Here is a 12,711-nt window from a genome sequence, read left to right as displayed (position 1 = left end):
ACTAGTAGTATATAGGTCGTATATGATTCTGCTAAATTGAGGAAGAGAGTAGCAGAATGACTTCAAAAAGTGTATCAGACAGTTGTGCTACGAACACACATCAGTACTCAGACACACTGTCCATACTTAGCAGCGGAAGAGTTGTTTATTCCATACTAACTCAGATCACAAATGTAAAACCTCATAGATCAAAATAATCGATGATAGAAGTCAAACAAACTTTATTAAAACTGAAAAGTGAAGGATTTGACAAAGTTTGGTTTCTTTTCAAATGCCATAGAAATTTGACATGTAAATGAGGAGTAACCGCCACTATTGTGAAGCACAAAAGGGTCTAAATATTGATAATATAAACGACAAACAGTTACATAATTGTTGTCGAAACCAATGGTCAATTCATTTAGGTAGATTGTCCTCTTGTATGCTTTTCCCATGGTCTTCGCCAGAGGTCGGTGGTTTAGCAGTTTCACTTGATGCCTTTAGTTTTGCCAAATGTTTTTTTCCTTTCAAATGTGCCTGAAGAACACTTTCAGCACTGGTTATCACGCAGCAAAGGTCACAGTCCCAGCGTTTTCTTTTTGCAGTAGTCTTTCCAGCAGTTTCGTTATCACCACCTATAGGTGGCGTATCAACATTTAACTCTCCTTCTGAAGTACGTTTTGTAACAGAGTTAACCTGCATTGAAAAGGATTATCGTTCATCACAATGATAGTGATGTGTGTATAAGTTAATATATGTCGCATTAAGGTATTATACGATAAATAGATCATAATAATAAATGTGTATCGAAGTAGAACATTTTCAAATGTTCTATAGCAAGTAAAAACAATTAACCAGGAAGACAAAGATTATTGAGTGCGTGTGTGTGTGTGTGTGTACACTTCTCAGCTTTCACTCAGAGCTGCCAGATCAATAATTTCTGATTCGAGTGTTAATAGGAAGTAGGGAGTAAAATCTAATGACCCGACAAAACTAGTCAAATGCAAGTGTGTAGTCCACATGACTGCAGACAACATAGATCAGTAATCAGATTCATCAGATGCATTACGAAGTATGACTAATTACATACCAATGCTGTTGTAGCTTCCTTGCCTAAATCGACGAGCTTCTCAGGGTTGGTATTATTTGGTGCTCTAGGCAAACGCTGAAAAGGAAGACTACAATTGAGTCCACTGTCTGTGTCATTAACCGGGCTTTGGCCATTTAAGAATGCTGGAACCTGTGCAGACGGTACCAATGGAGAACCTTCACCTTTCTGCAATTCAATGAAGTTGTCTACTGTTAGCTCCTTCATTCCTTGACAAAAAACAGGAAAGTTGAACTTACAGTTGTGCTAAATTAAGCCTCTTCATATATGACAGCTACTCTTCTGAGTTGCTACTGGAAATAAACTCAGACGAGGAACTCAAGAAGCCCCATAAAACTTTGCTCATAGAAATAAAACAGGACAAAATCTTAACTCTTAAGGCAAGAAGACCAAGAGATTTGATGATAATACTAATCTTAATCTAAATGATGATCTTACTTACAATATATAGAAACAAACTAATTAGAAGAGGCCAGATTACACAGATTTTTGAGTATTGACATATAGAAAATTTATCAACTTTTACTCGGAGCTGTCAGGCCAATAATTACTATTTTGATATGAATGAGGTTGGGAAGTGGTGAATTAGTAAAATCTAGTGACAATAAAATTAGCCGAGTGCAAGTCTGTAGCCCAGATGACCGGTAACTACACAGATTACTATCATATTCTCTAGATGCATTACCAAGTATGACTAATTACATACCGATGGTGTCGTAGCAGTCCTGCCTAAACCGATGAACATCCCAGGTTTGGTAGTATTTGGTGCTCTAGGGGGACAATGGATAGGAATGCTGCCAGTTAGTTCACCTTCTTTTTCATTAGCCGGGCTCTGGTCAATCGACTCCTGGCCATTTAAGGACATTGGACCATCTGGATGAGGCACCAATCCAGAATCTTCACCTTTCTGCATTTCAATGAAGTTGACTAACATTAACTCCTTTAATAGTCATTCCTTGATAAGCAAAACTGAGTAGTTGAACTTGCAGTTGTAATATTAATTCTCTCTTAAACTTATTACCGATTGACAGCACCTCTTCTAAGTTTACTCTAGACATAAACTCAAATGATGGAAATTTACTCAATGATATAAAAGAGGACAAAAGCTCAAGGCACATAGGAGGCCAAAGAATAGGTGATAAAGCTACTCGTACTTTAACTGATGATCTTCCAGCATGAAGAACTAAAATCCTGAAAAGAGGCCAGATTACGCACATTTGACAACTCAAACTGCAATAATCCTTGCTATCACCGCAATGCTAACTTGATTTAATTTATTCATTGTTCCAATTTTCATGATAATAAAAATCATATTATACGAACATTTAACAACTCAGATATCTATAAAAACGCAAAACAATGAATGAAGTTTTATTTCTTACATCTTGAATAATGATAATTTCCTGCAAACCGGTGGGAGACTTATTGCATGTGTCACTTTTTACTTCTGGGTTCTCTGATGCAATTGAATTCTTAACCCTCTGTAACATTTCTACCCCAAACATCTCTGTCATGACTTCCTCCTCCAGTTGTTTCCTGTGCAACCAGTTACTCAAAATCTCTTCACCTATAAGCCTCTTCTCTAGTTCCCTCCTTCGATGCTCGCTGAGGATTCTACCTGAGCATAAGAAACAAAAATAAATAAATTACATTACACCTGCACTTCTGCATGTACAAACAGGGATGAATGCAAGTAAAAACTTTAGGTCGATTGATTTATGATTTATTGTACATTCATAAAACTCACATACACTAAATTATGTATGAGTATGTTAATTGTAGCATAAAATCAATAAAATAACATAGAAATACGTCATTCATGGACCTTCCTTTCTATAAAAAAGTTGTAAAAAGACCTTAAAATTTTATTTCGACCCCACATGGTGAAGTGTCTATTTTAGTTAGATGAAACGCCTCATATCTCATACCCAAACCCATTCCGTGTCCACCGGACACAAGAATGAACTAAAATGGAGGGTCCGGGTAATGGAGCAATTATATATTCTTCATAGAGCAATAAGGATACTCTTCGCTGAGAAAAAACTACTCTGTTTGTTCTAAGAAAAGACACCCTTTTGTTGATCAATTTTAACAGAAAAGAGAATTTTCTAAAGAAGTAATACCAAAACAAGAGGAGCCCACTACAACAAAAACACCATTAGACAACACTGATCAGACAACGCACGGTGAAAAAAGCGTTGTTTGGAAAAAAGACACAACACTTTCTTTTCGTCCTCGAAAAACTATTGTCTAACACCTACGACCTACAACGGTTAAAAAACTGTTGTCTACTAAATTCAATCAGACAACGGTATCTTAACTGTGGTATTGTGTAATGATGCATGTTAGACAATTGTTTTTAGAGCCGATGTCTGATGCTGTTTCTGTTGTAGTGGCCATATGCTGCTTTAACTTTTCACCAATTTTTTATTTTTTTATTTATAAGATGAAGCAATTTCTCCTATTTATAAAGGTTATATTTACTTCTTCCATATAAATTAAAAATAGTTATGGAGTAACTGAAATGGTAAATAAGATCAAGTTTTTAACTAATACCAGGCTCACCTGAAAAGGAAGTTCTAGATAAAGAGGAACAGAATAAACTAACTTCACCATCAATTAAATAAGGCAGACAAACACAAGAAAGAGATAAATAAACAAGGAAGAACAAAAAAACTTTTCATAAGAGACTAATTCGATAAAATATATATACCATTCGTAGGCTTATCGATGGACTCATTCCCTGCTTCTAGATTATCTGACGGCATTGAGTTTTTACTCCACTGCAACTTCATATCCTTTATCACTTCTACTTCAAGCTGTTTCTGGGACATCCACCTCTCCAGAAGCTGTTCCCTTATAATCGTCTTCTCAGTTTCCCTCATTCCACCCAGCTTGTTGAAGATAGCATCTGAAAAAACATGCATCAAGGGTTTTCTACATTAAACAACAGATTTCCCGGAAAAGGAGTACATTGCATACTAGCACTACAAGAAAACAGGGCATTTCCGATGGAGGAAGATTATACACAACAACTACTACCGGCCAAAGACTATATACTTTATTACCGGAATTATCAAAAGGATTAAAACCATCGGTTGAACGACCAAGTCGTACATTACGAAATTCCTTAGCAAACGAAGGGTGTTGCAAGTCAAAATTTTTCCAATCATCTCCGTCCGAGGGGTGACTAATTTCTCCCTCTTTTACCTCTCTATTCTTGTACCATGTCATTTGTTTAGCCGTATGCTCCGACATAAATAATCTTTTGAGACGATCTATAAGAGGAAAATGTCTTAAAATCTTACGAGGAATTGTGGTACTCTTTTTTCCACATGCTTCTTTGTAACGACTCTTTCCACAATGATCACAATCTTTTTTGTCTTTATCATCCCCATAAAACAACATGCAATTATTTTCACAAGCATCAATTTTGTTGTATGAAAGCTTCAATTCCTTCACTATCTTCTTCACCTCATAGTAAGTAGATGGTAATGTGTGTTTTGGTGGAAGAACATCGCCAATAATCTCAAGTAACAAATTAAAAGATTTCTCACTACAATGGGATTCATTCTTAAAGTGCAACAACCTTGTGGTGAAAAAGATAGTTTTGTGTAATTGGTGTTTCCCGGATATATTGGTGTTCCACATCTATTGACTTCTTTGTAAAATTCGGAAGCATCCGCATTAGGTGGTTCTTCTACTCTACTAGTACAAGCCTTAGGTTCGGCTCCAACATCTCTTAACATCGCTTCCATGTCTACCGGTTTTTCAACTTCTCTTTGAACACGATTATTTTTTCTTCGTGATCACTCCCCATGAGAGGTCCAAATTTTATAACCCAAGCAAATTCCATTAGCTATCAAATGATATCTAACATTTTCAATGGTCTCCCATGTCCCATTTTTACAATTAACACATGGACACTTCATCAAATCTTCAACTACACCTTTATTCTCAATTGCAAATTTTATAAATTGCTCAACACCCAATTTATATTCCGGAGTAAGTGTTATTCGGTTACTTTCTAATCGACGATTCATCCAACTACGATCATTGGTCGACATCTACATACAAGCATACACAAACAACTCAAAACAATATACACACACATACACATATATATACACACAATTATATACACAATTATATACACAAATATATACACATATGTACACATATATACACATATATACACATATATACACATACAAACATTTCATACCTCCAAGTTCAATTTCAACTTCACCTCCAATTTCAACTTCACCTCCAATTTCAACTTCACCTTCAATTTCAAAATTACACATTTCATAATTAGAAATATATTCAAAAAAGAAGACAAACATTTTAAGGTTAGTTCATACCTTCAAATTTTTTTCTCTTCCACAAATATATAATTATGCTAAATTAACAATAAGACTTAGTGAAGTGAGGGACTTAAGCAAACTAAAAAAGATGAAAAGTTATTTCCGACCGCTATTTAAAGATAAGGCGGTCGGAAATGTCACGGTGGCCCCCACAGCTCATCCCCTCAGCCAATCACCGGCTGACACTAGCAAACACAGCCAGGTTGGTCGGAAATGTCAGAACTTGGTCGGAAATGACTTGGTCGGAAAAGAAAAACAGGGCACAACTGTGACGCTTCTGGTCTAAAACCGACCGATAACGCGCGGTCGGTTACGTGGTCACAGCTCATCCCCTCAGCCAATCACCAGACGACACTTGTAACACAGCCAGGCTGGTCAGAAATGACTTGGTCGGAAATGAAAATCCGGGCTCAGATGTGAAGCTTCTGGTCTAAAACCGACCGATTCGTGGCGGTCGGTTATGTGGTCTCGCTGACGCGGCGTCCATGTCAGCTGAGAAAAAGCAAGGGAATGGGGCCCACCCCCTTTTAACCGACCGATTTTGGGTGGTCGGTAATGTCGGTCGGAAATGACCCACACATTTCCGACCGGAGTTGTTTTGGTCGGTACGTCGGTCGGTTATGTGCTCTTTATTTCCGACTCCCTCCGTCGGTCGGTTTTATTGGTCGGTTATGTGCGCTTTTCTTGTAGTGTAGCCTTACAGTGTTTATGATAATCAGTAAAATTACAACCTCAAATCTTGAGATAAAAACTCATATGATTAATTATTCTCAGCACAACTAAACCTATAAGCCAGAGAAAAGACCTCATATTCTATTTAGCCTTGCACGAAAACTGAGCCTGTTAACAATATATTCTACCACGTACAGAATGAAAGAATGCAGTACTATCCTATTTAACTTCATTAAATGTCCCCTTCATACATACTGCATAACTCAGCAGGGAACTACTTCGAAAACGAAAACAAGCAATAGCAGGAAAAATGAAAGACTCACTACAAGAAAAGCGGCTATTTTCGACCGGTTAATTTCGACCGGAATTACTTATTTTCGACCGGAGATTTAAATTCGACTAGCTTATATTCGACCATCTAAGTTCCGGTCGAAAATGACTATTTTCCTCCGTTTCTGGTCGAAATTAGTTAATTTCGACCAGATTTTGACGGTCGTAAATAGCTGCTTTTCTTGTAGTGACTATTTCTACCCTAATATTTCCTTCAAAAACTGATAAAATATATCAGGATTTAACATGGAGTGACAAAAAACTAATATATCATAATGACAAAGATCTAATCAAAGTGATAGACACACCACCACAGCGAAATAATAAAAATATAGCTGAAACCAAAAAGAGCTGCAAGAAAGATGGAACAACTCAACAACATAAATGACAAATTTTATTATGGATTTAGCAAGACTTGCACAATATATGAAAAGCGAGGGAAAATTAATGTACATGAGCAAAATAATTTTTAAAATTATTAGCCTAGAAAATACTGTTCATTTTTGGTGTAAAATGAGGTCGAGGGCATATGATACTATTGATTTTTTAATCATCAGAAGATACTTAAAAAACAAAGCACAAACTTATTAAAGGGAGTAATTTGATGAGGTCTTACTAGTCTTAAAATCCCTAGTGTAAAGTCTACGTAGAATTTCAATCAAATAATACATGTACATTTCAGTTCTCTCTAACTCCTTTTACTTTCATTTATACTAATCGTTTTTAACCCGACCTCTCCTAAACCCTGCCTGTCTTGCTGGTCTAAATCTGGGGTAAAATCCCGGAAAAAGACTTCATTGCTATCTAGCCTCACACCAAAACCGAGGCCGTTAACTACAGATTTATTAGAGAATGAAAGAATGCAATACTACATCAACTGCCCCTTCATAGATAGTGCATAACTTAGCAGGGAACTTTTCAGAAAAAGAAACAAAACAAAAAATAGCACGAATCAATAATAGTTTTACCTTCAATTTCCTTTCAAAAATATATGTTAACATAATTAATCTAGATTCAACCTCAATGAGTTTTATTAAGAAGTTTTCTAGAAATGATGGTGCTCCAAAGGTAGATGAAACTTTATCCAGAAAAATTGTTGGCTCACTCATTTACCTCACAAATACTAGGCCCGATATTCTGTATACTATAACCATCATCTCAAGGTTTACCAGTGAACCAAGTAAGCTTCATTTTCTGTGACAACATGCCATCAATTTCAATGGCTAAAAATCCAGTAGTTCACACTAAAGCAAGGCCTATTGAGACCCGTCATCATTTCATTAGAGAACTTGTTAAAGACCAGAATATTGAGTTAAAGTCTTGCTGGACCCGAGACCAAGTGGCAGACATTTTTACAAAGCTGTATCTTGAGAGAAGTTTCTCAATTTTCCTGACAAGCTAGTTGTACTAGTGAGAATTAAGGGGTAGTGTTTGAAAATAATTCAAAAAATTCTAGAATATCTTATAAAATGTTCATATTTATGTATATACAGGTTCATGTATCCTATATATGTTCATGGACTACTTGATTTTGCATTTAGAATCATCTATGTTGTATCTATATATATCCTATCGTGTATGGCTTTGTAAGATAAACACCAAGATCATATACAATATCATATAAAAGACCGGACCATATTCTTCATCCTTTCAATACTTCTCCCTATATCTTGCTCATTATATTACAAGAGATAATAATCTGCTTTCGTTTTCCACCTCTTCCAAAGTTAGCACTTAATTCAGCTGCCCGAAGGTACATTGACATGCACACAACTAGCCGATGCATTTGCTATGGGGAATGCAGGCTCAGTAGCTGCTGGTGGATTATGTTCAGTAAGAAATCACTTATCACTTGCAAGAGCTGCCTCAAGCTCTGTGTCATAGGTACCAATGTATGCATTATCTCCTCCATGTGAACATTCCGCATACCCCTTGCCTTTACCTTTTTTTCATACACACTTTTGTATAATTTGTGTGGTTTTTTCGACCCGTATCTTAAGGGATCAAACTCCTTCGTGGTCTGAGAAACTAAAACAAGATTATAATATTTATTAGTTTATCTGAAGCACATTCCATCTCGGATTAAAAAAATATTTTTATAAGTATAAGAAATCTTGAATCGATTATCACAACTTCTATTCCCCCAAAGGAAAATCCAAGTATTGGATGTGTGGGAATAGCAGTTGTGAAAATCGATTCGAGGTTCCTTATACTGTATTAATTTCTCGGAGCAGGAGGAGCTTGATCCCTTAAGATAAGAGTCGAAAAAACCACACAAATTATACAAAGGTGTGTATGAAAAAAATGGTAAAGGCAAGTGGTATGCACAATCTTCACATGGAGGAGATAATGCATACATTGGTACCTATAACACAAAGAGCTTGAGGCAACTCTTGCATATGATAAGAGAGGTAGAGAGTTGATACGAAGAAAGACTCAATATCCCTATATTTCTTACTGAACCTAATCCACCAGCAGCAACTGAGCCTGCATTGCCCATAGCAAATGCATGGGCTACCTTGGGGCAGCTCAAGTGCTAAGTCTAGAAGAGGAGAAAAAAGAAAGTTGATTACTATCTTTAAGGATGAATATGATGTATACCTTCCCTATCATAATATATCTATATCATTCGGAGGCTTATTCGATAAAATATATATACCATTCCTGTTGGAAACGTGTATGGGCCTTACAGCGAAAAACCTTCGATATATTAAGATGCAAACACACAACTTGTATATTAATGTAACACGCAGCTACAATGCTTATATTTTTTCACACACACTAGGCTTCAGCCTTTTTTTCTTTCTAACGAGCTACAGCTCCTTGCTTTTTCTCTACTCTCTTCTATCTCACTCTACAACTGCTGTTGTAGTTTTTTCCTCAGTGTGTTATCTACTACAGATGGACAGCCTTATTTATAGGCTTTAAGTTTACATTCTAACATCACTGCACACCTCGCATTTTTATCCTTATAATACATATTAATAGCCTACCATATTTTAAGGACATTATTACAACCTGCAGGCTGTTATTTTGACCAGGAGAACCTACTATATTTTCTTCTGTTCTCATGCACAGCCACCTTTTATTTCTCCCATGCACAGCTACCATTACTTATAACCTTGATTCCTGGAGCTGCTATAGTTCACCTATTTAGCCACCTTGTGATTTTATACCAACAGCTTATATTAGGATGCTTGTTTATATTTTCAGCACACCACAATTGACCCTCTATATTTTCTTGCCTTCATATTACTGCTTCTATTAAATCTATAAACCCCCGGATGTTTATTTGACCAAGCTGCTGCTCTTTTATTTTTTACACTTGACTGCAATGTATTTTATCAACCCCAGCTTCCATTTTCTGTTTCCAATATTACTTCATTTGGGAGAGTTTGAATTCTAACACTCCCCCTCAAACTCGACTTTGCATTCCGAGCTTCTTTCCATTTTGTGAAATATATGCCACCTTATCAGCTTCATGATAATATTTGTCAGGTCATATAAAAATTTTGTATCTCTTCTTGTAGCCTTTAAAATTTTTACCACGACCAAATGATCGGTGACCTTCATTTTCCTGGCATCTCTCAAGCAGTTTCCTTCCACATTCACGTCTACCTCGATAACCACCTTTTCTACCTAGAAAGCCACTTCTGCTTGAATTATAATGTCTCGACACCTTACTTTCTAGTATTTCCTCCGATTGATTCTTGTCGTCGTATCGAGTCATTTGTTGCTTGTGGACCAGAAAAGAATCTACAAGCTCATCGCTTGAAATTCTTGAAGAGTACTCCTTTGTAGATTTAACGTCATAACCAAATTTCCTTGGTAGCAACCTAAGAAGATTTTCTTTTACCCATTCACTATCAAGTCTTTCATCATTTCTTTTTATTTCTTTTGTTACCGTTTTCAAACGCATAACATTTTCTTCAATATTTTCAAAAATTTTCATTTTCATATTTTCGAACTCGCCATGCAATACTTGAGGCTCCACCTCTTTTTCTTTATCGACTCCTTGGAATGATTTTTGCAGAATCTCCCAGGCGTCTTTTGCTTTTTTTTCATGTGCAATATTATCAAAGGTGGATTCGTCGACACCTTGATAAATCATGAAACATGCCTTGTTATTTTTGCTCCTGCACCCATTTAATGTCATCTTCTCGGCTTCTGACAGAGCTACTTCGGCCGCTGATGTGAACTCATCATACCCGCTTTCGACTATATCCCAAATATCATAAAAATAGAGTAATTCCTTCATTTGCATACTCCAGTCTCCATAATTTGTGTCCGTCAACATTGGAACTTGGGCTTCCAGGAAACTTACCATTCTTTTTCTCGAACGAAACCTCGGCTCTCATGCCACTTGTTGGAAACGTGTATGGGCCTTACAGCGAAAAACCTTCGATATATTAAGATGCAAACACACAACTTGTATATTAATGTAACACGCAGCTATACAATGCTTATATTTTTTCACACACACTAGGCTTCAGCCTTTTTTTCTTTCTAACGAGCTACAGCTCCTTGCTTTTTCTCTACTCTCTTCTATCTCACTCTACAACTGCTGTTGTAGTTTTTTCCTCAGTGTGTTATCTACTACAGATGGACAGCCTTATTCATAGACTTTAAGTTTACATTCTAACATCACTGCACACCTCGCATTTTTATCCTTATACATATTAATAGCCTACCATATTTTAAGGACATTATTACAACCTGCAGGCTGTTATTTTGACCAGGAGAACCTACTATATTTTCTTCTGTTCTCATGCACAGCCACCTTTTATTTCTCCCATGCACAGCTACCATTACTTATAACCTTGATTCCTGGAGCTGCTATAGTTCACCTGTTTAGCCACCTTGTGATTTTATACCAACAGCTTATATTAGGATGCTTGTTTATATTTTCAGCACACCACAATTGACCCTCTATATTTTCTTGCCTTCATATTACTGCTTCTATTAAATCTATAAACCCCCAGATGTTTATTTGACCAAGCTGCTGCTCTTTTATTTTTTACACTTGACTGCAATGTATTTTATCAACCCCAGCTTCCATTTTCTGTTTCCAATATTACTTCATTTGGGAGAGTTTGAATTCTAACAATTGCGAGGCATATCTATGGACTCATATCCTGCTTCTAGATTAAGTGATCGCACAGAATTTCTACCCCACTGCAACATCATATCCCTTATCATGCACCTTATATTTCAAGCTGTTGGTGGTACATCCAGATCTCCAAAAGCTTTTCCTTTATAATCGTCTTCTTAGTTTCCCTCTTTCAATCCTTGTTGAAGATAGCATCTGGGAAAAAAAATGCATCAAGGGTGTTCTGAATTCAACAATAGATTTACCCCACAATAAGAGTAAATTGCATTCTAGCCTTACAGTGTTTATGATAATCAGTAAAATGGCAACCTAAAATCTTTTTGATAGAAACTCGTTTGATTAATTATTTTCCGCACAACTAAAGCTAAAAGCCATAGAAACAACCTCATTTGCTATTTAGCCATGCACAAAAACTGAGCTGGTTAACAATAGATTCTACCACATAATGAATGATTATAGTTCTATCCTGTTTAAACTCATTAAATGTCCCCTTCATACATACTGCATAGCTTAGGAGGGACTTCTTCGAAAACAAAAAAAAACAATAGTAGGAAAAACGAAAGACTTGTTCTAGCCTAACATTTCCGGTAAAAAATATATGTTGCCATGAATTTATCTGATAAAATTTATCAGTGTTGAACATGGGGTGAAAATTTTTATTATGGATTTAGAAAGACTTGCACAATGAAAAGCAAGGGAAAATTAATGTACACGAAAAAAATAATTAAAAAAAATATTAGCCTAGAAGATACCGTTCATTTTCCTTTGTAAAACGAGGTAGAGGGCATGATACTAAGTTTTTTTAACCATAAGAAGATACTTAAAAAGAAAAGCTCAAACTTATTAAAGAGAGTCATTTGATGAGGTCTTACTATTCTCAAAATCTCTAGTGTAAAGACTAATAAGAATTTAATTATTTCCCATCTTTTGACAAATGCCTATTACTAATAATCTGATTCTTCATTTATGGATATTTATTATATTAACCTTAAAGTATTGCAAAGTGGTGACAAAAAGTCCGTGTTGGACGATTCCGCTCAACAGGTGTTAGCTTTTATTGACAACTACGAGTGACGACTTTTGTAAATATATCACGACTACACGTAGTTACAATTGTCCTTTTACGAAGCCTATAATACATGAAC

General features: G+C 36.1%; 2 protein-coding genes across 2 annotated transcripts; both read right to left on the bottom strand.

The window, feature by feature from the left end:
• Nucleotides 1-262: 262 nt before the first annotated feature.
• Nucleotides 263-10,249, bottom strand: LOC108221180 (uncharacterized). Its single transcript, XM_064093085.1, has 6 exons — nt 5,313-10,249; nt 3,801-3,998; nt 2,470-2,705; nt 1,794-1,994; nt 1,070-1,255; nt 263-675 (listed from the first exon to the last, which is right to left on the bottom strand). Exons 1-6 carry the CDS (start codon nt 5,431-5,433, stop codon nt 397-399), a joined length of 1,221 nt encoding a protein of 406 aa, XP_063949155.1. The 5' UTR covers nt 5,434-10,249; the 3' UTR covers nt 263-396.
• On the bottom strand, nt 9,956-10,783 carry LOC108221179 (uncharacterized). Its single transcript, XM_017395076.1, has one exon. The coding sequence runs from the start codon at nt 10,781-10,783 to the stop codon at nt 9,956-9,958; it is 828 nt and encodes a 275-aa protein (XP_017250565.1).
• Between the last annotated feature and the right edge of the window lie 1,928 nt (nt 10,784-12,711).

This window comes from Daucus carota, chromosome 5 (genome assembly GCF_001625215.2).
Source record: "Daucus carota subsp. sativus chromosome 5, DH1 v3.0, whole genome shotgun sequence".
Taxonomy (NCBI): Eukaryota; Viridiplantae; Streptophyta; class Magnoliopsida; order Apiales; family Apiaceae; genus Daucus; species Daucus carota.
The sequence above is the reverse complement of the archived record's forward strand: the minus strand, read 5'-3'. Positions and strand labels throughout refer to the sequence as shown.